The sequence below is a fragment of the Brachyistius frenatus genome, unplaced genomic scaffold, assembly GCF_029030835.1.
Source record: "Brachyistius frenatus isolate BFR_SWC_R1_liver_20210118 unplaced genomic scaffold, ASM2903083v1 Contig_1, whole genome shotgun sequence".
NCBI classification, from domain to species: domain Eukaryota; kingdom Metazoa; phylum Chordata; class Actinopteri; family Embiotocidae; genus Brachyistius; species Brachyistius frenatus.
Window position 1 is genome coordinate 3625350 of NW_027210600.1, and position 26487 is coordinate 3651836.

The following is a 26487-nucleotide window of genomic DNA, read 5'->3' on the forward strand; positions in this document are numbered from 1 at the left end:
TGTCACTGTGGGAACATAAATTGAGGTCCCTAGTGGTCCAGACTGCTTTTTGAGGGCTAAACCTTGGTTTTATGGTTAAGGTTAGGGTAAGGGTTGAGGTTGAGGCATTTAGTTAAAATTAGGGTAAAGGGGCGAGGGAATGCATTACATCAATGGAGAATCCCCGTGGGGGTAGTGGAACGTGTCCATGTGAATGGGTGAACCAGAAGGAAGAAGTGCAATCCATGATGTTTGTGAATGTTTAAATTACTAAAGCTTCACATTTGGAGTCCTCATTATGATATAATTGTTTTACTAAAATAAAACTGAGTGAGCAATAAGTGATTAATAAACCCGAAAGCAGCGGCGTCTGTGGCTCTGTGAGAACTAAGTGCAATAAATGTGCTGTCAGGATTTCTCGGCGTGAACCACCACACTTGTATGCACAGAGATAACGGGCTTTCTTCAGTGAGACCAACTAGATTCTCTTCACTTTTAACTCGCACATGGTTAAATATGGTACTAAGCTGACCCTTAAGTCACATTAGAAGCTGTTTATTCTCAGAAACATTTTTTTTAATGTTTTAATTAAGCAGCAAAAGTAGAAAACGTGAGCACCAGTATCAGTCACACAATGCAACTGCTCTAAATGCACACGTATCCCACATGAGCACGTATGCTATGTTTAATTACACTGTTGGAAGAAGTATTCAGAGCCTTTACTACCTAAAACTACCGGCATAACAATATGAAAATACACCAAGTAAAACTCCAGCATTGAAAAAATCCACTTAAGTAAAATTACAGAAGTGTTAGCAGCAAAATGTAGTCAAAGTATCCAAGTCGGGTCCCTCTGACTTATATATTATTATAAAAGACATTATTAGATTACAAATCATACTGTAAGCAGTATGTAAGTGTTGTAACTGCTACAGGTGGAGCTAGTTTGAACTACTTTTTATCCAGATTCATATTCAGGGACAGCAGATTAATCTGAGATGGTTACTGGGAGAGGAAAGAAGAAGAAGCATTCTGATCCACCAATCTTGATTATTTGAAAAATGTTTGAAATAAAAAATAATGTGAGAAGTTTAGATGGGAGAAATCACAATTTGCTGGAGCTGTTAACAACTCATAAATATCCGAAATGTGACCCTGACTACACCTTTTGTAAAGCGTCAGAAGCCCTAAATGTTGAAAACCACGTGTTGTAATATAAAAGCTTGTTATTTTACCCAGTGTCAAATATTCCTCTGAAAAGGAAGTATAACTGCTAAATACAAATGTAGTGTAGTAGAAATAAAAATATTTCCTTCTGCAATGTAGAGCGGTGCAATGATAGAGTATCATTGAAAAACTGCTCAGAATAAATGATCAAGGTTTATATTTGTAGCTTTCATTGTAACCTGAAAATAGATTTAGAGAAAGAGTGCATGACAGCTGCATGGTTATGATGCTGAATGAAATCGGAAGGATTTGTCCTAATTAATCCTGTTGTCAGTCCTGAACCACGAAATGCAGTTTTTACTGACCACACACAGACGGAGAGGAACCCCCCTCCCCTCCCCTCCCCTCACACACACACACACACACACACACACACACACACACACACACACACACACACACACGCGCGCGCGCACACACGCACGCACGCACGCACACACACACACACACACACACACACACACTTTATCTGTCGGTAAGAGCATCGGTAGGGGTCGCTAATGTCCGTGTGAAAGCAGCAGCAGCAGTAGCAGCAGAATAAGCAGTGTCAGAGTCTCCAGCTCTCGTGTTCAGCTGCACAGTTCAGACTGGGAGTTCATCCTCGGCTCGGCTTCATCTGCAGCGCTTTCTCTTCTGGAAACTAACCGCTGGAGACGGAGCTTCGTCTGGAGGAGCGCGGAGCTGCGACTTAAAGGGCACCATGCGTTACTTCTGGATACACACCGTGTGGATCACCGGCGTCGCTTTCCTCTTTGGATTTCAAGGCAAGGGATCGTTTCATTCTTTTGCATGTCATGTCCTGACGTTTCCCATTAGGAAACAGCCGGAGTTGAGGGGGAAATGACATCTCCAGCGGGGTGTCTGATGTGCGTCTGTGCGTCCGATGCAGACTCGAGTTGCGGAGGTATGTGAGGTGACTTCTGCTCCAGGAAACACCTGACATGGCAGAGAGGTGAGGTGTGCAGTCCTCGCAGTGACGCCTCTGACTTCTTCTGTTCCAGTGGAGCACAGTTTGCTCTAAATAAAGTTAGTGATGAGTGGAGCCGCGCTCAGCTGACGGCGGTCTCCAAGTACAGTAGCGGTGTGGGACACAGAGGAGAGCGACACTGGAGGCTGATGGTGCAGCTGACGGCTCCAGAGGCTCTTCTCAGCACAATAGTGGAGTAGTGCGGAAACATGTGGAAGGCTGCTGGTCTGTCAGCTCAACAGTTGGAGTTATTTCAGGAGGCTGGTTTCTCTCGTGAGATGTTCGTGCGCAAGTGTCTGTGTAAATTAGTCTCTCAGTTGTAGTTCCAATTCTACTTGAAGCATCTTTAAACACATCTGCTTTCACTTTTACGTTGATATTATCTTTGCCACTGCTCTCATGCTGGTAAGGAGCCAATACGTGTGGAGGTGTCTGTGAGGTGAATGTGGATGGACGAAGAATAAAAGAAGAAAGGAACAGAAGTTAAAACCATATTTCGTGAGCAAGAGGGATTATGGCTGTAGGAAAAGTCAACAAAAACCACCATGTAACACTTAACTGTGAGTGCTCACGTTAAGTCAGTGAGTCAGAGCAGGTAAATCTCTGCTCTGTTGAAACCAAGACACGTGCTGGCTGACATGTCAAGACAAAAATGCTCCGTAGTTATTTGAGTTCTGTTTGTACATGCTTCTGACTGTCTGTATTTCAATATAAACGACAACCAAATATGAAAATGAGTAATACGGCACTCAAGATTTATCTTTGTGAACAACAGAGATGAGCTCTGTTCATTTTGAATTCAAGTCAGATAAACTATACTCCAATAATGACTCGTCACTGTACAAACTTCATGATTTGCGTATGTCTTGTTGTATATAGTTTGATGCGGTCTCTTTTATATGAATGACATTTTCCAGCATGCCACTTGTTATGTCTCCAAATGGCATTTATTTTTTGAAACGCCTGGACATACTTCTAGAAAAACTATGATAAGGGAGGCTGTAGCTCAGTTGGTAGAGTGGGTTGCACACTAATTGGAAGGCTGGTGGCCCGATCCCAGCTCCTCCTGTCCACATGCCTAAGTGTCCTTGAGCAAGACACTGAACCGTAAAATAATTGCTCCCGATGGTGTACCATCGGTGTGTTGTAAGTCGCTTTGGATGAAAGCGTCAGCCAAATGTAATGTAATGATATTGTTATTAAATTTGATTATGGACTCGGCCAGACTTCATACTTTGGTCCAATTGTGTTTTCCAGCTAGTCACTTGCAAGGATTGTTGGGCAAAAAAAAAAATCCAGGTTCATCGTTAAGATTTGTATATTCAGTCCGCTTGGAACTTTTCTCTCATTACTTCACTCATGACCTTCTCTCTCCGTCTCCCACTCCACCTACTTATGACCTCGTGACTGCCCCTGTTTCTTCTATTACTCTGTCCTCCATTATCTCGTATCTCTTGTGATTTGAAGCCATCATTTTTTTCTTTGTTTACGTATATCCTGCAATCATTTTTCCAGTGCTGTGTCCACATGACAGCTGGTAAAATCATTAAGTGCTGGCTGAGCCGTTGTTGCCTCTGAGGAGAACAGCGGTGCCCCTCTCACTGTGGAGCTTCTTTCAACTTGTCATCTGCTCTGACTTCAATTGATCTAAACGTCGACCCTGTTTGCTGCTTTTCAAAGTGAAAATGATGAACTAGGGAATTAGATAAACCCGTTTTAAATGGTGGCCAATAACAAAGTCGCGTGCAGCAAATGCAAACTTGGCATTTAATGTGAATATTTACCCTTTAATAATGTAATCAGCTCATCTTCTTTCTTAAGTAGTTAACTTCTGTTAACCGTTACTTTTTAATCATGAAGGTGGATCACTATTCAACCTACTCTGTCTCCCGCTAACAAGGCCAGCTGAATTATAAATCATCACTACCGCTGGGTTTGGTTCCCCCATTTATTTTCTTCACTCAATTGAGCAAATAAATAAATAAATACAAGCTCCCTTTATGCAAATACAAAACATTTGTGTCTCTTCAAACACAGTACTGCAGGGGGTCTGTAAGTGGTTGTGTTTAATAAAGTAAGAGGCCTTAAAAACTCATTTATTACTCCCTCATATCAACACGACACAAGAAACGAGCTTTCAAAGAGCTTTAACGAGCCTTGGAAACGGATCATATTTTATGAAAGGACATTTGAATAAAACAGTCATCTCCTTTGTTTTGTCATACAATCACTGCCAAGGTTGTGACCAGAAATAGCATCAGCTTATTACTTCCCTTGTCAATGCATCAGCATGTATTTGTACTACAATAGTGGGACATGCTTGTCAGTCTTATTTCTTCATGTTTGCTGGTTTTTACATCCTCATCTTCCTCCCCTCGGCTGCAGGTCTTACCAGATAATGTGCTGTAAAAGTTGCGCCTCAGTGGTTCTGACATCTTTTGGTGGTTGGCGCTCTGGCCTCGGTGAGCTGAGAATCCCTGACAACAGAATCATGCAAACAGAGGATGTGTTTTCTTTGGCGTCAGAGGACTTCATGGCTGATTTTGAGTGAGAGAAATGTATCTGTCATTGAAGCTGGAGACTCCTCGGACTCTGGTGGTGGTTTTCAGATAAATTCTTTGCGTCCACAGGTTTCAGGCTGTTCGGCTGTCTGTTATCGTCTCTCTTACTGGCTGAAACAAATTTCTTTGATTTCAAGAGGCAAGTGAGCTCACTCTTCTCCCACATATTGAGACCTCTTTTGTCAGCTCTCATTAAAAAAAAAATAATAAGGTTATCTCGCTCTTGGCATTGCTGATCAGGTCTGTTGTAATTTGGCTGCAAACAGACATCATTTGGTAGAAAGAGTGGCAATAATTCGGTATATAGGGTGTTTCTGTGGTTGCCTGGGGGTGTATGCTTTTCCACTAAAGTCTGTGGTAAAGAGGCATCATTTCACCAGCATAACAAATCATGAAAAACGACAAAATCAATCCAATGCTTTTGAGTCCTTGAACTAGAAGTTTAACAAAATCAACCACCTTGTTTTTTTTTTCTTTATTCTGTGTTGAAAAAATGAACTAAATCTCCGACATTTAAATTATCTTGGATTTGTTTTACCTATTTTCTAATATTACATATTACCTACTTTTACCCAACATTACTGCAGTTAGGGCTGTGTGATTCTGGATTAAAAAAAAAGAGTATAATGATTTTCTTGCATAGAATTGAGAATTTTTTTTTTTTTAATTTTTTTTTTAATATAAATGTTTAATACCTTCATTTACCTGCTACAGAAGGAAAGGAACCTGATGTTGGACCACCTACTCTCATGTGGTGTAATGCTGTGTTGTCATTAATTGAGGGAGAACATAGAAGTGTGTGTTGTCATGCAGATGATGTCCCAGATGAAAATGCATCAGAATCATTGCCATTTAGATATACGATTGTCTAGAGGTATGAATCGAGATGGTGTTTATAATGCTGCAGCCCTAACTGAATTCATACCCCCCCCCCCCCTCTCCAATATGGCAAGCGATTTAAGGCAACTGTATAATGGAAACAATACCAGTACCCCAGAGGTTTAACGTGGACAATTTATGTGTGGTGGGTAATCATGTGCACAATTGCTGTTTTTGTTGCCTTATGTTGTTTAAGCATTTCTTTAATGACAATTCACAATGCCCTGAAGCAGCATATACGTATTCTAATACGTACTTATTGATGTAATGTGTAATTATGAATGACTGCAGCTCTGTGTGGAGAAGCTCACACGATGCATAATTTATGATACTGGTATTTATTTGATTAGATAAATGGGCTATTTATAGTGAAACATGAGTTAAACTTTAAATATGGTGCACACTACGGAACTAAGCTATAAACTGCAGATTACTTAATACCACACCAGTGTGAGCTCATTCAAAATATTATGTTCTGCTGTACAGTATTCTTACATTGGTTATATATAATAATTTTGGATCTGCTGTTTGTCATCTGTGGTCCAGGATGATGGATATTAAAGCTCTTTTAGATGGGGAAATGTCAACTCAAGATGTTATTTTTTTTACGTTCAAAGCTCAAGAGTTCTCACACGGGGATGAACAGTTACAGTATTTAAATGTGAATGCTATCCCTTTCAAAGTCGTCTCCTTGTGCAGCGATACAGCGCTCCCGGCACGCCTGCCATGCTTGGAACGTTCCCTGAAAGTCCCATTCTGTAAGTTTGTCAGGCACCATCTGCGCTGGATCTCCTCCACAGTGTCAAAATGACGACTCTTCAGCTTAAACATCATTTTGGGGGACAGAAAGAAGTCACGGGGAGCCAAATCCGGCTAGTGGAAGGTTGTGTTGCTGTGGGCGAGAATCTTTCTGTGACCGTTTGAGAACCAAAGTGCCATCGTGCCACAGATCAGGTCATCTGCGCCTAATGTTTTCCCCCAGATGCCTCAGGATCTCACAGTAGAAGTCAGCTTTGACAGTCTGACCCTGAGGCACGAAATCACAGTGCACAACCCCACGCATGTCAAAGAAAACAGGAACTGTCTCTGAACTTTTTTTTAAATCACATCTCGTAGGCAGAATTCAAGATTTAACCTTAATGGATTTCGATATTTTTGCCAATTCATTTACACAATAGACACAGTTTAACCCTTCTGTATCTGTAGTTTGTACATTGTTTCTGAACAGAGGGTCAGTACTGAAAGGTTTAGGATTTAAGCAGCAGTTTTTACTCACATAGGGATGTGCTTCGGGCTTTATTGATACCTACAACAATATTAATGTTGGTTCTGCTTCCCATTACTCATCAAAGAAAGAGCATAATGTGGAAGAAATTAACCTATTCATGAATTCCTTTTATTCTATTCCTTTCTTGTGTGTGTCCCATTTCAATACGGTCAAATTGTGGCTGTTTAATAACCATAATGTCGCCCCCTGCTTTATTCTACTGTCACATTTATGCATGAAACCGAAACAATCAAGCATGAAACAGAACCAGGCTGTGGTGAATAACTTGCTGTGTAAATAGACTGTGCATAAACGAATCCTCCTTCTGTACGTGACAGTAAGACTGACAACAGAGTGGCATCCTCTATTCAGCTGTGATTGCATGCAGGGTGCTTCTTACGAGTACCTGCTGCTTGTAATTGACATATTAACTGCTAATGTAGCACAGATCATGATGTCTACTGCAGCTTCTCCAGGGTCTGGCAATATAAAACTAAGCTATCATGTAGCACAAAGGCAAAACAACTACAGTGACAGAAATGATTAAGATTGATGTATCTTATGGTTGTGAGTTTCAAAACGGAGAGATATTCCTTTTATTTCCCTTTATTCCATTATCAAAATACACTGGACAGAGACAAGAGAACAGAGACAATGATTGTTCAAAAACAACAACAAAAAAGAAACAATAACAACAACAAAATATAAAATAACTTCACCTAAGCACAATATAACATTTCATTTATTGACACTGTTTCTTTGTCAGCAAACATCAGTACTGACAGTGTTTCTCTGTAGCATTGAACCAATACATTTCTGGATGTTTGTGTCTGTACTGAGGAGTCAATACAAATCAGAGGTGAGACTAGACGGCATTATAGGATTACAAGATTTAAGCTTTTTCCTTGGCTTAAGTGTTTACCCATTAAAACACATCCACATATTCACTTGCTGTTAATTCTTCATTCAGACAGGTAATCCAGTTGAGAAGAGCACCTCTGTTATAGGGTCATGCATCCTTTGAATGATTATGTCACTTTTTTGGGGGGATGATGAGTGGATTAAGATGTTTACAAAGGGGATTTAAGGGCCGATGCTAACAGTATTATTCAAGTGAAATAGAATCTGTCGTAATTATAAATTCTGGTGAATGTAATATCTGCAGGTTTGTTAATTTAATGATGCCCCACAGCAGATTATGGAGCTCAGGAGTTGCAGTGGCGAGAATTTTTTTTTTTTTAAAAATGGTCAGAGCTGGACATGAGTTGATCCCATGTTTGCGAACAAGTCTGTTGCAAATTCTGCTGGACACTGTGCACATGCTGTAGTGATCAAAGCCAACTGCCGTGATTAGTTTAACTTGCAATTGTCTGTGCAGACACGCCAAATTCGATTTTGTTTGGAGTGCACTGCTGGTGGTACTGGGTGGGCGGACAGAGATTTTACCGTGGCTCTGTCTGGATCTGCAGGACCGCAGTCAGGCCAGAGTTAGAGGACACACACACACACACACACACACATTTGCGGAGTCTCTTGAGAGCAGAGTTAGCTTTCAGCCAATATTTGAACAGCACTGCCAGAGTAGTGAATTCTTTGCGGATGGAGCGGGTGAAGGAGAAAATGCTTGAGTCAGGCTGTCTGTCAGCAGAGACGACGGGATCATAGACTGTCAGAGAAGAGCGAAAGGCAGTATGTGTGTCGTTTGAGATGTCTTTTATAGCCCTCCTACATCCGCTATGGGTGCCCCATCAGTTCAGATTGATGCTGTCAAGCACCTTAATGATGTCTGTCTGCACAAGCAACAACCAGCACACTGAGGAACAAGCACACCACACACACACTCACCGACAGTTTTATGTAAGATCGCAGAGCAGTGAAAGTAATGCAGTCAAAGTTTGACTGAAGCTGAGTGCAATACACAGCCCGGTTTCCAAAGGCGTTTCGATGCTGTGTAAAAATCAAAATCAAAATCGAATGGGATGATTTGCAAATCATGTAAATCCATATTTAATTGATATATACCAAAGACAACATATCAATTGTTGAAACTGTTGTTGTTGGCTTATTATGGAAAATATTAGCTTATTTTGAATTTCCAGGGAAGGCCTTGCTTATTACAGCAAAACTACATTCTGCACATATTGCAACAGCATGGCTCCGTAGTAGAAGTGCTAAACTGGCCTGCCTGCAGTGCAGACCTGTCACCCATTGAAAACATTTGGCACATCATCAACGGAAAATACGACAAAGAAGGTCCTGAACTGTTTAGAAGCTGCAATCCTATTTCAGGCAATAATGGGACAATATATCACTTTCAAAACTCCGGCAACTGGTCTTCTCAGTTCTCAAACGTTTACAGTGTTGTTGTTAAAAAAAAAGAAAAAAAAAAGGGGGGGGGTAATCACAGTGGTAAAGATGTTCCTGTCACAACTTTTTTGAGATGTGTTGCTGCCACGGAATTCAATATGAGCATCTCTTCTTCATAAAACTATAAAATGTCTCAGTTTTAATATTTTATATGTTGTTCTGTTTTCAATTAAATATGGGTTTACATGGTTTGCAAATCATAACATTTGGTTTTATTTAAATTGTACACAGGGTCCCAACTTTATTAGAAATTGGTTTGTATCAATGTGGGAGGATTTTTCCTAAATTAATTTACTAATCACTAATTGATGATTTCCCACTTGAGAGAATAAGTGCAAAACAAGTGTCAAATACGTCATTTGGTCAAAACCCACTGGGTTCTCTGAGATTGGCACAAGCTGACTTCAGGTTAAGGCACCAAATGATGCGGTTAGGTTAAGGAAAAGATCATTGTTTGGTTTAATTTTGACATAGTTGCAATTTGATTAGGTTTAGGAACCAAAACTACTTGGTTAGGATTTGGAAAAGCTAATTATTTGGGTTAAAACCGGTAATTTTATTCAAATACAAGTATGTTCGAATCCTGTGTTTGTTCCATCCATCTACCATGAATCTCCCGCGCTGCTCCGTCACATGACTTCATTCTTCGACCTGGATGGTTGCTGTGCTGAAGCCAAAGGGCACCTTGTGCTTATCTTTCTTTTGCCAATAGCCTTGACAAAATGGCAGTGTTTGATGCCCTGGGTTAAAAAAAAAAAAAAAAAACAGGTTGGACTATCACAATTTACAATTTTTCCACATAATCGGTTATAGATTAAAAAAAAAAAAAAAAAAAAAAAAATTATGTCCTCCTTAAACTAATCAATTTTAATATGGACTAGTATATAGATAGATAGATAGATAGATAGATAGATAGATAGATAGATAGATAGATAGATAGATAGATAGATAGATAGATAGATAGATAGATAGATAGATAGATAGATAGATAGATAGATAGATAGATAGATAGATAGATACTTTATTAATCCCACATAGGGAAATTATTGTGTTACAGCAGCATAAAAAATGCACATTCTATACAATAAAATAAGATAAATAATAATAAATAAACTAAACTAAACTAAGCAAAACCTAAATGTTTTTCTTCTTTTTTTTTCTTCCATGTTTAATGTGTCCTGCCTCCCACTATCGGTTCAGTGAGTTCCCTGACAAGGTGTCCGTCTCATTACATTATGTAAAAGACATCAAGTTAAACCATGAATGAGCCATTGTGTGTACCTGCGTAGGCTGGGCTGTGGCTCTGTTTGGATTCAAAGTTGTTATATACAACAATGCATCTCTAGAGGCACAAGTGTCATGATATTAACTTGAGAAGTGTGTCTACATTTGTGCAGGTCCTTGTGTGTTTCAGAACAGATTTTAGTATTCACTATGCCTCAATGACAAATGATTCAAGTTGGTAGTCAAAGGTCAAGGTCACTGTGACATCACATCCATTTCCCATTGTGAATGTGATATCTCCGGAATGGCTTGAGTTTTTTTTTTTTTTCAAATGTATGACAAATATTCAGTTGGATTCAAGGATATGAATTAGATAGTGGGGGTCAAAGGTCAAGTTTATTGTCATCTCACATTGACCCATGCTCTTGAGGGTGATATCTCAGGAACAGCTTAATGGAATTGCTTTAAATTTGGCACAAATGTTCACTTTGCCTCAATGATGAAATATTTACAGTTTGGTGTTCAAAGGATACTGGGACCCCATAAAACACATTATTTGGCTGGAACTCGGTAATTTATATAATGACAACATTTAACATACATATCTAAACGGATAAGATTGTTAAATGATAACAACAAGAGGTCAACTTCATTTACGTCACATGCTGAATCGATGCCACTCATCTTAGGTTCCCATTTAAAAACTGTGGTGGAATTTCTGTATTGTCAGGATCGAAGATGTCTATGAAGCATCCACTAACTACTGTTGGATCAGCTTTTGCAATCCACTTCTTTAGCAAAGCATGTTAATACATTAACAATTCCTTCAGAGTCTTTACTACATATATCACGTGAGTTTGGACAGCTATGGCTGGAAACGGCTACTTGAGTGGATAATGGAGGAATACAACCACGAGGCAATGATTCTAGTTTAATAACACTTTCAGTACAAAATACTGTAGAAATAATGGAAAAATGTCAATTCATCCTGAGCTGAAAACAGAATGTGTTTACTGGCACAGATGTTGATATGTGTTGTGTTGATTGACATTAAAAATAAAAAGGAAGCTTTATCTTAGAAAACATAATCAAGAAAAAAAATATAATTGAAATTGGACTGGCCATGATGACAGGCCCGTCATATTTGCCAGTGTTATATGCAGGACAACAGATTACCTTACAGTATATTACGTATATTGCCATTATAGATCCAGAAATGATTTGGCTCAAATTCTGGGTTTAGTTACTAAAGCGGTACTGTATTTTTTGCAAATCATTCCCATATAATGTCTTAAAGTGTGGACCAGCATGTGACCCACCCACCCTCTATCATCTCCTTTGTCACTTCATATTCCCTACTCTGTTTTTGCTGAACTGTATAACACCACACCTGACACGCTGATTGTCCTTTCAATCAGCCAGCCACAATCCAAACCTCTTTCATGATTGTCCCCTCATGTAATCCCCATACCTTTTATAAATGTACCATTTGCCATTTTAATATTATGTGTACCAAGGACCCTAAAGCAAATCATCTTAGGTTTAACCTGTTTTTACCTGCTGTCAGTTGAGTAATTCTCCCTGACTAATTTGCTCTAGACTGTGTGTTTAGGCTTGGTGAGAGGTTCTCCTGTGATTTCCATCCCAGCCTCTGAACATAGCATCAGACCTATTCTGTGATGCATTCGGTTTGTACCAGACTGTGAGTCTCTGATGTTAAACATATTTATATTTGATTTATCCAACCACTCAGTTGTGGCTAACAGCTTTATGAGAAGCTTCATCTACCCCCAGACAACAATGTCTTTGTCTGACGTAAAGAGGGCTTGTTCTCTCTTGGGCTTTTTGGCTGGAGGGCCTAACATCCCACGTATGGAAGTAGAGGAATGAAATGACACGAGGGAGAAAAGGTTGGATGAAGATGGATAGCAGACAGACACAGTGTTCATTTTCTCCCAAAGCCAGGAGTTTGAAATGCTGCAGAGGAGTTTGGAGACATGAGCAAGCCTCAGGGAGGATTTTATGGAAACCAAATATGTGTCATTCCTCAGCTTCATACCTCTGCTGTCAAACTTATTTTTTGATGCACATTTCCTCCCCCTGATGTCCTGATCTGCTTTAGAATATGCATGGATAATTTACCGGATTTGTTTTTGTTGTTTTTAAAAGTTTTTATTCATTTTGGATTTGCTCAGAATTAATTTTAGTTCAGATTAGAATGATGCTACAGGTGCTAGTGACAATAGTTTTGAGTTCATCAGTCTTTAATAACAGTAATTTCCACCACTGGTGATGTTAGTGGTTTTGCCAAATTGTCAAATCATCTTACTGCAGTTCCATTATTTCATCATTTTCTCATTCAGTCGGTATTTACATTTTGAAATCTTCAGACATATAATTTGGAGTTATTCAGTGGTGATAATAGAAGGTTTAACGGTTTAAATTTATAGGTGGAAATCTCAGTCAACACAGGGAGGCTACTGATCACTGTTTGGAGTCAATGACGGTGTTATTCACAGATATAGTCTGCTACTAATATAACTTTTTTTTTTTTTTTTTTTTTTTTTTTTTAATTTTAATGACCAAACATGACAGCAGTATGAATGTGCAAACTATTGAGATGCAGGGCAAACTCCACAAGTTAAATTAGCAGATCATCAGTCTAACACAGTCCACTGATAAATAATCAATAGCCAGATGGATTTAGTTGGTTGTCGGGCGTGCAAGCACAAGCAACGGCATTCATCTCAAAGATGAAGCTAAATACATGCTTCCCTTCAGCTTTATCCAAGGCAAGGGTTTTATAAGTCAGATAGCATTTTTTGAGCCAGAGTTAACTGTGCAAGTGAGTTCCTCCTTCTCTTTTTCTGTATGTGCAGTTAGGCAGTCAGGCGGGCGGTGGTCGAGGGTGAATATGTTTTTGCTTGGAATTTCCATTTCTAATTTAAAGTTAAGCGACCTCCAGTGATCGTATAAATAACAACAATGCAAGAAAAGATACATTTCAGATGAAGTCTATATAATGTGAATTTTTCCAAGTTAGGTTAGGTGTTCACCTCCCATTTCCAACCACGTCGGGACAGTTTTTGTTAAACTATGTTTACTGTTGCTTTGATAACAATGCTTGCATAACTTTAATGGCATTGTAACTTTGACCTACAACATTTCAAGTCATCATTTCAACCCAAACCATGATATTTTATTAACCTTAATCAAGTGGTTTTGCGCATACAACTAACCAGGGGCAGTAATTCAGGAAACACTCCTTCTCATACATGAGGCTTATTGTTTAATCAACACTTAATGAATATATATTATTTTACACTGGTGATTTTCAATTAGACTTTGCACAGGGTGGATCCACTCTTTTCATCAATCAAAAAGGCACTTTCTTTGAAATTGTTTATCAGAAATGAGTTGTACCACCCCACAGAGGTTGGTAATGACTTTGTGCAATATGACTTGAGGGGGTGAGGATATGTGATGATCTTAATTTGGCCAAACTACATCTTATTTTGCATCATTCTGTCCTCACTCATCAGGGGTTTCCCTAACAATTAAAATATGTCTCTCGTACCTCTTCACCCATGTCCTTTAGTGACATGGCTCAATCATAAACTGCTGTGTCCTGAAATGGTGTAACTTAAATGTTTTCAGAAGTTTGAGATTAATAAACCACAACACTGTTAAACACATATTTGGCCAAACAGATTTCTAAATCTAACAATATATGTTACATATTTTTGCATAAATGAAACATTAAATAATTTAACACCTTGTTAACACGTTACAGATGTCGCTAAAATCTTAACATTGAAATGTGAGTTTTGAATATTTATGACCGTCGTCATTCTAAAATGGGAATACAGTCTCATCAGTGTCTGCTGTAAAATTCACTGAAGTGTGGTGTGTTTGAGTTCATTGGGTTTTGTCACTTCTTCTCTGCATCTTCCCTGTGATGCAACGGGTTTGACGAGGAGTCACTACCATAGCACACAATGCTAAGTAGTTATCAAATCCAATGCACCCATGGGTTCAGCTGGGAGGAGTAACACTTGTCTGATTTTGCCTTACGGGTCTCATTTGTTAAGAACAAATTTGAGGAAGGAATAATTGTCTTCTTTTGGCAGAAAATGAGTTTGTCAGATTTTCATTCCTCCTGTGGTTTTAACATCTGTAGCTGCTGTAGAAAAAGCCTCCTCTGAGAGCTTAGACATCTCTCACTGTGTTTGTAGCAGTAAATATATATTGCAGTAGAACTGTAAATTCAAACAGAGGCATAAATTCACAGCAGTGTGCATTAAATATATTTTTATACAGATCAGCAAATTGTAGAAATGTTACCTCACTGTGTTTTCTCTTGGGACACCTTAAATGCACCATTCAGCAAAATGTAAAGTGAAAATATTCAATGTATTTCATAGCTGACAAAAAAAAAAAAAATTATATATTAGGTGTATCATTGTGGGAAATGCATGAAATGTGTCTGTATTTACAATCTGCACTCCTCTATTCTTCTCTTTGTCAGGTAAGAGTGAAATTTATCCTGCACTGAATCTGTTTGCATCAGATAAGATTCCCCATTCAGCCATACAGAGACCACCTCTATCATTTGTCTTTACAGTACTGTTGTTAAAGACAGGTTTTTTTGTGGCGAGTTGGATCCCTGAGAACTGACCTCCATCATTTATATCCACAGCCCACAGCTCAGCGAGAGGAGTGCGTCATATGTAGCCCTATAATCTGTTCGTTGTTGTCAGGTACTTTGAATTGGTCTGAGTGATACAGTTTAACACTGTGAAGACGAAGAGGTCTGCAACTTACCTCAATTTAAGTTTCAGAATGTGCTGATGTGTGTGAAAATGATAAAATCCTAGTTTATCTACTCCCTCCTTCAGCCATACACCACATGTATTGTATTGACACAGTGGCTGCCTCTCCTGCAGATCACACACCATGGAAACACCAAGATGGAGCTCTGGGACATGTTTCACAAAGATGTTTAGGACTAGTGTTAGTGTTTTACTGCAACGTGTAGTGTATTTTTTGTCTTGTTTAAACCCATTTCATAAAATTGGTATTGAAAAAAGTATCAGGTAGGAGCCGGTATGGAAGTCAAGGTATTCAAATGGGTATGGACATTTTTGAAAGATACCCAACCCTACTTAGAAGGTGTCTAAATTTCACTACTAGATTAGTCTAATGCAAACTAAGCACGTTCACGGAAATAAACACTGTCTTGAATTTGGCTTCGCTACACCCATACTAAATTTGAACGATGCCCTGTGTTGTCATGGTAACAATCCATGACTCATGCTAACAGTAGTATACCAAAAAGACTACCAAAAAGCTCTTCTTTTTTTTTCACCGTTGACAAACTAAATGCAACCATAAAAATATATCTACTGCCTGACATTACCCATCTTCCCTTAGCTGTCATGTGCCTCTATCTCCCTGCCAGGTCGGTAGGCTGATGTTAGTAGCAATACTCTGAGATGTATCACTCTTAACCCACAAAACTGCTCTTTCCTGTCATGCGAGTTTGCTGTGGCTCTGATGGTAGACCCACTAATCGCAGGGTCGGTGGTTCAGTCCTCGATTCCTCCTGTGTCTTGCCCTGGTGTCGACCCAAAGTTGTCCCCAATGGCAGGCGAGCACCTTGCATGGTGGCTCTGTGGCCACTGGAGTGTGAATGTCTGGGTAAGGGAGGCAAGCGTATAAATATTTCTATAGTTGATCTTCTTGTAGTACTGTACTGTACTGTAGATCTTCAGCAACATTTTTTGTGGTGTCCCCAAGCTTTTCTTTGTCGTCGCCTTTCAGTTTAGTTGTAATTTGTTTTAAATGCTTTTCTTTGCATTCCATCTCTTTGAACATCTTTGAAGCTCCTGCCAATGGTGGGATTTACACAGATTACTGCCCACGTTTTCGGCTGGAGTGAACAGAGCTGTGTGGTTTGAAGCAGTGGCACAGTCCGCCATATATTTATGATTAGTTTGAAATATACAATTGTTTACCCAGAATTCATAGCAGATAAGTCCTACTTAGGACAGTTTAGAACGACACAGATTTGAGCAACAGATGCATTTTGACATCAGTGCAGTCTATTAGTGTATCTTTGTGAAACCAGGCATCTCTCCCTTCCCAATGCATCTTCTTTCTTTGTCGGGTCATGCGTCACCACCAGCCGCCGCCACAAATACCTCCTAATGCACTCCAGTAGGAAAGATGCTTCAGAATTAGATTAGGGAGCCACTGATTGCTACATAATTAGACAGTCAAGGCAGGCTGATGTACAGCAATGGTACACAGTCTCTCTAATCCTCTTGGTGGGGCTCTGTGTTTGATGGCATACACTTTGTTCGGGACAGAAAGGCTGCCTTTCGTCTGAGATAAGATTTATTGCTTTTGTTGGTTTTGTTTTGACTTGTTTGTCTCTGCAGTCTAGCTTTCTGCCTCTAGTTTTTTTTTTTCACAGCACTGACACTCGACAAACTGTGGGAAGAACAAAATGTGGCCTGGTTTTACTGTTGGGAAGCATAGTAATATGATATCATATGAATTGAGAGAAAACAGCCAACCACGAAATATGTGGTTTTTGTACTCCAGTTCTCTGGCATTGTTCAAAGGTATGCTAATATTAGAAATATTTAGAAGAATTGATCAACCTCTTGACTGACAAAGAAAAATGTAAGGCTAAAGGCCATAACTCTGATATATATGCGTGTTTACTTAGTCTCTCATTGCTGGACCTATTTGGACCATACTGTGCCAGTGCAGGAGAATGTTCTGCCTGCACCCATATATCATTGCTATTTGGTGAAAAACAATGCTTTGGATCGGTTGTATTTCTTGAAACCAAGCATAATTGTCTTGGGCAGCATGAAGCCCAGCAAAATAGTATCGTAGTGGAACTTTTTTTAGTGAAACATTTGCTCATGGGTAGGCACACTATGGCTTTAAAATCTCTTAATTCCCACTTAAGACCAAAAGGAAACCAAGCAGGCCTGCCTTATTGCATGATCCACATCTTCATCAAAACGTGTCATTTTCAGCGTATAGGTTGTTAGCTCTGAGATTGTTGTAGTTGTTTCCTGTTGCAATGGTGACACACAGATACAGCTGAAGTGGAGGAGAATGTCGACCAGCAGTTTACCTTCTGAAATGTCAAATCTGCTGAAGAGACTGAGTTCCGGTTGTTGATGCGTCAACGTTACACTGGACACTACACCCCACTGTCTTGGTTATCCCCACACTAATCTTCCTCAAGAGATAAAGCCCTGATGCTTGTTATTGTCAAGACTAATAGACAATAAAAGATAATGAAACCAAATGTCTGTAGAAATAGCAACAGCTTAGACTCATTTATATTTAATGAAACATTATTTAACACAGTCTCATAGTCTCCACAGAGACACGGTTGTATGCCATGCTCTGGAGGAAATATCTGAAGACTAATTTTTAAACTTTGTACATCCACTGTTAGACATATTAATTATGCCACTTATGTTACATTTATCCACTGCTGCTGTCACCTTGTTTGAACTACTTTCCACACTCTTGTGGAAGTTTATGTTTTTGTTTTTGTTTGTTTGTTGTCCTTGTTGACAGTTCTTACTTTTCTGGGTGCTACATTGGGAAACTTTATCACTTTGGATAAAATGTCTGTTGAAGATCTATACCCAGTCTATCCTGTTGTAGAGGGCTCTTTGGTCTCAAGTATCTTCGCAGCATTACTCGCATTGCAGTGGAAGTGTGTGTTTGAACAGGACCAAAGTGAGCCATTGTTAAAATGAGATGCGTGTTATGACAGCTTGCTGTGACAATATTGAATTATTATATTCCATTAATTTAAAAACACTACGAGATCAGTGTCATAATTATAACAGTTTACTCAGGTGCTTATCAGCACTGCCTTATGTTTGTGTGTGTGTGTGTGTGTGTGTGTAAAACATCTGCTCCACAATTCAAGTGTAGCAGCACCTGCAGGAGGATTTTAATGGCACCCTGCCAGACATGGCTATCTTCGTGTTTTGTTGTTGTTGTTGTTGTGTGTGTGTGTGTGTGTGTGTGTGTGTGTGTGTGTGTGTATGTGCACACATTTGTGTGCGTGTGTAATTTCAGAACAGAACAAAACACAGTCCCAATATATTGGCAGTTCATTGATGCTTTTGGTTTTAGTTTCCCTTAAAACCCTCTTCAAATGATCATTAATCATAGTTGCAGTGGCATCTTTTGTTGTGTGCATCATGTGTGTCATATCTCAATGATATGCATGCCCTCTGTTCTCTCCTGAAGTCTCCAGTGGAGACTTATTGGCAGTGAGCGTCTCTCAGATGCAGCTCTGAATCATTCAGGAGACTCCCAGAGAGCAGAACTTCATCAGTCAAACACAATTGTGTAACCTTTTGTTCTTCTAATGGTTCAGCCTCCTTTAACATGTTTCTCTGACAGTGATTCATTTATTTTCTTCACATAAGGTGAACAATAATTTACATCAAATAATTGAACACCTTAGTGAACAACAAATTGGTTGGTCTTGAATGATCAACAGAGAAGGCGCTAATTAGACATTGTTTAGATTGAAGACATAATTAACGTGGACTTGACTGAGTGATCGGCTCCATTAACCAGTTTTACTTGAATAAAGCACTCATGATGTGTTGTTACTCTGAACCAAACCAAACACTCAAGCATTTGTTAGCAATGTCACATTCATCACAGTTTATATAATGTGCTATGAAAATTGTCAGTGCAACATTAGGGTTTATCAGCGGTAGTCAGAGCTGCTTCATATGATGTATCACTGCTACTCCGGAAATGCTGTTGTTTCACAGTAATGGGTTTACAGTATTACATCATGAACACAGCAATGTTTCAACATGAGATGAATGACAGCCATGTTGCTGCTGTTCACTGTGACAGTGGATAACCAGTCGCTATTGTTTATGGGTAGTGACACGTTAAAGTAGAGCTCAGATGATTGATGAGGCGTCTTCTTTGACAGCTTCTATAAAAAGCTGGCAGTCCACAACCTGAGGTTCTTCTGTCCGTTCCTGCAGCCTCCAAGCTGTCAATCGTCTCTCACACACTTTCAGTCATGAGGGGTTCAGCTGTCTAATGCCTGCGTGTGACAGTTAGGAAATATACAGTAATAATAATATTAGCAGTCAGTCCACAGCCTGACACTTACCTGTTCACTTCACTCGAACATCGCTCTCCTCAAGCTGCAATGAAAACTTTATTAAGGTCATTACACAAACAGTCCAGTGATCATACACACATCTTCTGTATACACATACACACATCTTTACATCATTCCCCTCACATGGGCCTTAGGAAATACGGAAGCTAAATTAGCAGAATAAATAAATATCAAACATCTTGATCCAGTTAGTGCAGCCTCACAGCAACAAAGCTCCCAACACCTCTTTATCTTGACTGTGTCCTCTGTTTATCAGCATTTGCATAGCTGACTGACCAATCATGTGTGATTCATCTTGGTATTGTTTCTCTAGCAAGTAGCCCTGAGGGTTGAAATTGGCTGTTTGTTGCTCATATATATACATATATAAATAAATAAATATATATATAATAAAAACAAAATATATACCATGTATTATAATTTGTTTCCCGGTGATGTTCAGTTGTAGAATATGTGTGATGCACTGTGGGTGGATGGAAACCCCTCCAGAAGTTGAGCCCAGCTCCTTCAACTCCCTTAAGCCATCTTATCTTTAGACCAGCAGCCAATGAAAGTTGATCAAAAAGCAAAAGCCCACTGCCACAGTTTTGGCTGCGGTTGTTGTATTTTCCAACCTGCGTAATGATATTGACTAGTATATAATTACTCATAGTGAAATATATATTCCCTGCCGTGATGGATAAATGTTAGTTATGTGGTGTAATTGGAAACCAGAGAGTCAACATTGATTTAATGCCAAAAGTTGAGTGTAGTTTTGCTAGGGACTATTGATGTCCCTCTTGGGCAAAACATTTTTGCGTTGTTCTGACCTACATGGGTAAAGCAGTCAAAAAGTAAGTTAAAACACGTGTAGGTTTCCTCTTCTGTCCTCTGAAACTGGTTGGCCAATGTAGCCATTCGTGGTGGTCTGTGCAGCCGACTACAGAGCCGTTCCGGTGCTTATCTGGTAGTGTCTACATAACTGGTTAATGGGTCCATTATGACATTATGATCAAACCGTAAATATTGCCTGGTACAAATATAGAGGACCTGCATTTGCATTTGTTATGGATATTGTCAAAGACCATTGTTGTCCTGATGCAGAAACTCAACTTTTTGCTTAGCTTCATTCTCCCTGTGTAGGTATTTGTTGTGTATAATTGTTTTGACAGCCGCATTTCTTTGTTTCATTCAGTGCAAATTACAATCCAATTACTTTGGTTTGTCAAGGCATTTAAACACCCAGAATGTAATATTAAAATTGAAAATTGATTTTGCAAAGGAAGAAGGGTACAGCAGCATCAGTGGGTGTTTTGCAGTGCAGTGAGGTCAAAAATGTCATGCTCACTGTGAAAGGAGCTTTAGGTGCTAATATTCTTTTATTTTTCTCAGTAATGCTGCTGATCATTAAGACCACATTTCAGTTCCAATGTACTTATTTTTCAAGGTCAAATCATAGAAAATTGCCTTTTGCTCTGCCTCTTGACGGCTCATCTTACATGACCTCGGTTGACCCTTTCATTTTTAGGTGGATAGCAGAAAGGGACAGTAGGTCTCTGGGTATTTGTTCCTCTCTGTATTTCATTTTCAAAAAGGAATGTCAGGAGTTCAGTTTTGTCCTCCGTTTTGCCCCCGATCACCTCTCCTCCTGTGTCCCCTGTCTTTGTCTGTGGCCACGCCACTCACCTCCCGTGGCCACGCCACTCACCAGTCCCAGCAGATGCAGCCACTCACCCCTGATCACCACCTGCAGGTGTGCTGCATCTCCCTGATCACCTCCCCAGACTATATGTAACCTGCCCCTGCACAACTCTGGTTGTCGGTGCATTTTTGTTAGCCACCCGTCCGTCTTCCGTCTGCTCCCCGTCCGTCTTCCGTCTGCTCTCTGTCAGTCCTGTTCCTGTTCCCGTTCCTCCGGCCTCTGTGTCTCCTGCGGATATCCCCATCAAAATCACTAGTCGGTGGAGTTGCCCTCCCGGCTTGGAAGATTGTTGACGCCGTCCCTTCCGCTGGTCTGCCGGCTGCCCTGTTACCCGTGTCCCCCTGGAGCTGTCGGTTGAGTTGCCCTCCCGACTGGACGTAAAGAGGACACGCTCGGTGCCACCTTTTGGTTTGTAGTTTTTTGTTTGTTTTTTTGGACAATAAAGACTGTATTTTTGGAACTTGAAACCTTGAGTCTGTGAGCTTGCATTTGGGTCCTGGAAAAACACCCACCTCATAACAGAATGCACCGACCACGGAGGGACCCAGCAGCCACAGACTCGAATCCTAAATACGTGACTTTATTTCAATATTTTTCCAATCAGGCCCGCCTAAATGGCACGGTTTCCGCTGAACCCCGGACTGGGTTCGAGGGAACCCGCCTGGCCTTCTGGGACCCCCCCCAGAAGGAGGCGGCGACGCCGGGGTCACCGGCCATCCGGTCCTGCTGCGCCCTTAATCTCTGGACGTGTAGCCGTCAGTCCAGTCCGTCGCTACGGGCGAGCTCACAGCCCCGTCGGTCGCTACGAGCGAGCCCTCAGCCCCGTACGCCGCTACGGGCGAGCCTACAGCCCCGTCGATCCCCCCTACGAACTCTCTACCCCCGCAGCGCCGGCGAGCGATCCGGACGCCATCCGGGCCCGGGCGTTGGCCCTCAAGTACCTGCAGCATGGCCTATGCGGCAGTAATGCTGCTCCTTCGTTCCCCGTCGCTGGACGGGTCATCGACGTCCTGCCTCCAGCTCCTGCTGCCTTCGGATGGGTCGACGCCCCGCCTCTTGCTCCATCCTCCTGTGCTCCATCCTCCTGTGCGGCGCGGTCGCCACGCCTCCGGCGTCGCCACGCCCCCGTCTCTGTCCTCCGGCGCGGTCGTCGCCACGCCTCCGGCTCCGTCCTCCAGGGTGGTCGACGCCCCGCCCCCGGCTCCATCCTCCTGTGCGGTCATCGCCACGCCTCAGGCCCGTCCTCCGGCGAGGTCATGCCTCCCGCTCCGGCCTCCGGCGAGGTCGGCGCCACGCCTCCGGCCCCGTCCTCCGGCGAGGTCATGCCTCCCGCTCCGGCCTCCGGCACAGTCGCCGCCCCGCCTCCGTCTCCGGCCTCCTGTTCGGTCGTCGCCCCGTGGCCGTCCTCCGAAGCGGTCACCCCAGGCCGTCCTGCCCAGTGGCCGTCCTCCGGAGCGGTCACCCCAGTCCGTCCTGCCCAGTGGCCGTCCTCCGGAGCGGTCACCCCAGGCCGTCCTGCCCCGTGGCCGTCCTCCGGAGCAGTCACCCCAGGCCTCTCTGCCCCGTGGCCTTCTTCCGTCCACCTAGGTTTCCTGTCTCATGTCTTGTGTTAGTTGTGGTCCTCCGTCCTCAGTTTCATGCTCCATCTATTTAATATTTGACATATTTCATGTTTGTAATTCACAACCTGAACCGCCAGAAACTGATTATTCCATCAGGTCGGACACTGACCTGTGGTGGATAAATACTGTAGACTGTGTGGGATTCGCGGTTCTTCCACAGCTCTGGGTCTTGTGTGTCAGAAATGAGACAAGATAAACTAAAAGACAAAAGGCTAAACCCAAACCATGGTTTGGTGAAAAAAGCCTCACATATAGCCTTTGTTTTCAATCACTAAACAGCTGCTTTATAGCCGTGATCCAATCACACTGGGCAGATGGGAATGACTGGTGTCTCAAGGGTCAATGCATTGATGTTGGGCTTTTTTCTTCCATGCTGCCTATACAACATGGTCTCCCAGAAATTAAGTTTCTATACAACTAAGGTGTACCAAGAAATACATCTTGATAAAAATGCAGTTCTGCTCACTAAGACCTGCCAGTCTCTTGAAATAGTTTAATAATAGTGAGGTAAATGTAAGTGGATATTAAACTGTGAGATTAGATATCTTGTTGAAAAAAAAATTAATTGACAGCTTTGAGACTTTGCTGAATATGTTTCCTTCTAAAGTCAACAGTAACTGAGCACAACTGCATTTTATTTATTATATTTTAGTAAATAGTCATGGTATGATACAAAAACATGTACACAGTGACTTGAGACACAATGTGTTACATTTAACTAAAACCAGGGTGATACCCTATAACCTTTACCAATGTGGCTTTGTTGCCTAAACCAAACCACACACAGGCATCTAGATGTGAACCCTACTCACCATCCTCTCTAAGTACCTCCTGCTTGATGTAGGTTGTAAATGTGGCGTTCTATCCTTTATTCTCCAGTAACCCGGCCATTATTTATGTTGCACCCTAAACATAACTGGTAAACAGTTTTCGTGCATAAATGTGATTTCTAGGAGACAGCATTAACCTTCAGCAAGAACATACTGCAGTTTGGCAGTGAAGTGTTTTCCACCACAACTGCCAACTTGGAGAATCTCAGGTGTTTTCTTAAATGTTTGTACAAAAGACAATCTGGAGTGAGTGATGTGACTTCTGTAACTTCTGTAACTCAGTTAGTCTGACATTTCTGCCATGCTCCAAACTGAGATCCTCCAAGCAATCAAAGATTAATGAGCACATTAACTCACATTGATTTCCACACTAGTCCCAGTAACCCACTGTGACATTTAAGTGAAGCCTGATAGTCTTACTCTTCTCACACCAGACGTTCCCTTGGTAATAAAGACTGAAGAAGAAGGAGGGGATGTGAAAACACAATAGAACAAGGAAACAGAAAAGTAAGAACAAATAATTATCTGTGACAAATGAATGTGGCTTTAGTCAAAGTTGAACTGAGAGACAAGTTCATAGGCTGTGGGAGGTTTGCCCCACTTATTCTTATGAGACAAATTCTATTACATGTATCTTTTTTTTGTTGTTTTTTTGTTAGTGTGCGTATGATACGCTGTCCTACATTTCCTCATCCTGTTTTTCCATGCAATGCGTTGTAGGGTGAAATGCTTAAATGTGGCTCTTGGCTTTAGGCACTTGGAAGATGGTTGGTGAACATGCAAAGCAGAATGGGATTATCTTGGAACGATGCAACTCCAGAGACCCACAGAGGAATAGTTGAGAGACAATTGCTGGGAAATCGTTAATGTTTCTTCTCAGTCAGGTCATCCATGTAGCTGTCTGTCACCCCTCCTGTTTCTTTTTTATATATCCCATCTCCCTCCCTACCTCCATCTGGTGACAGATAGATGCATCTGGGCTTCATTACTTTCATCAAGTGCCGTCTCATTTGTCATATCCACTGTGCTGCATTCAGTTTGTCTTTTATGAGTAAACCTTGGTCAGAGGCAAAATAAAAAATGAGACTCCCAGTAGAGTGTTTTGATGAGAAGAAGAATAACAGATAAGACCAGTGTGAAGAATGTAAGGGGAACAATGTAGATGGATTATGAGAAATTTTACATGATGTAATGTCCTGTAATCTTTGAAATATTTTTCTGAGGCCGTTCAGAAAAAATAAAAAGTGCAGTGACATGCAGCCGAGATTAATTGGGCCACTGTTGGTCAATCATCACCCGTTTCAAGATATTTTTTTTGTTGCTACATGTTGCTTTATTTATATTTTCTATAAATTTCTATAAATATATTATATTGATTCTCTTAAACTTTTTGCTGATAACAAATGCACAGATATACTTTGAAGTGCAACCCAGAAAGGTCAAAACACAACAGAAGATTAAACGTCTCTGTAACTGGTTAAATGGATGCAGTGTTGATATGCTGATTTGATGAGTCAGTGGCAATTTGTCTGGGAGCTTGTTTATGGCCAGTGTGGCTAGAATGTAATTTAAAAGTAATTCCTAACCTGCTTTTCATATCCATTGAGAAAATGACACATGCAGTGAAGCCAAATTACCCCCTTACTCGCTTTGACTGAAAGCTGAGCACAAATGACCAAATCTTGTGACTTGGAGAAAGCACACTGCGACTACTAAAATTAATCAGGCAGTTTTGTCCTCATACACAATGTACATACTCAGCAAATGTAGGAAAAAAACAGTATGGGTCAAAGACACTGGGAATCTGGAGAATGCTAAACACCGTAACAAATGTTCCACTAAGGTGCAACACATGCTGTGTCTCAATTTGCGCACCTACGTACTTACTCTTATTATTCTAAAAGCACAAGAGTGTTCACAGATGAGTATGACAATATACAATGCATTGTAACTACTCAAAACGGTAAAACAAATGAGTATGGAAAGTTGGACACTTGACTACACAGAAAAAAGGGAGGGACCACCGACCTATTTTCAATTTCTGGCAGCCAAGGAAACTACAGGTGTTGTGGAATATGGAACTATACCAATTCAAGTTGTACACGTCAACACAAAAGTGTTGATTTCTCACTAATTACAGTTAATTGTGTGTTCAAAACAAAGGGCATTAAAATACATTCACTTTTAGGTAAAACAAAGCTGTCATATATTTTGATGGGCGATGTATTGAAATCTTACGTTAATTTACTGTAAGAATATCAAAAATGTTGTGTTCAACCCGACGCAGTTAAAATTCACGTAATACATAAGCAAGTGTATTAACAGAAGCATGCAAATTGAGACAGTCACAGTGTATGTACAACACGGTTTAAGATAAGATCAATAAGTATAAAAGTTACTGTATGTACGATAGACAGTGACCCGGTATGATTGCGGCATCTGATTAGGATAACTCCTGGGCGTTCTCCACTGGAGGTTTTTTTGGGCACGCCCAACTGTTAGGAAACCCCGAGGTAGACCCAGAACACATCGGAGGGATTATACATCTCCTCAGGCCTTAACAACACCTTGGTATTCCCCAGGAGGAGGTGGGAAATGTTACTGTGGAGTGGAAAGCCTGGACTAACTGACTCGACCTGCTGGCACCTCGGACAAACTCAAATAAATGGCTGGATAGA

General features: G+C 40.9%; 1 protein-coding gene across 1 annotated transcript in view; it reads left to right on the forward strand.

Annotated features, from left to right (window-relative positions):
• The first annotated feature begins 1792 nt into the window (after positions 1 to 1792).
• Positions 1793 to 26487, forward strand: part of lsamp (limbic system associated membrane protein) — a 437479-nt gene continuing 412784 nt past the window's right edge. Inside the window, exon 1 of the mRNA XM_069703201.1 lies at positions 1793 to 1970. Within this exon, the coding sequence (XP_069559302.1) occupies positions 1907 to 1970 (64 nt within the window). The 5' untranslated portion in view covers positions 1793 to 1906. The remainder of the gene's footprint in view (positions 1971 to 26487) is intronic.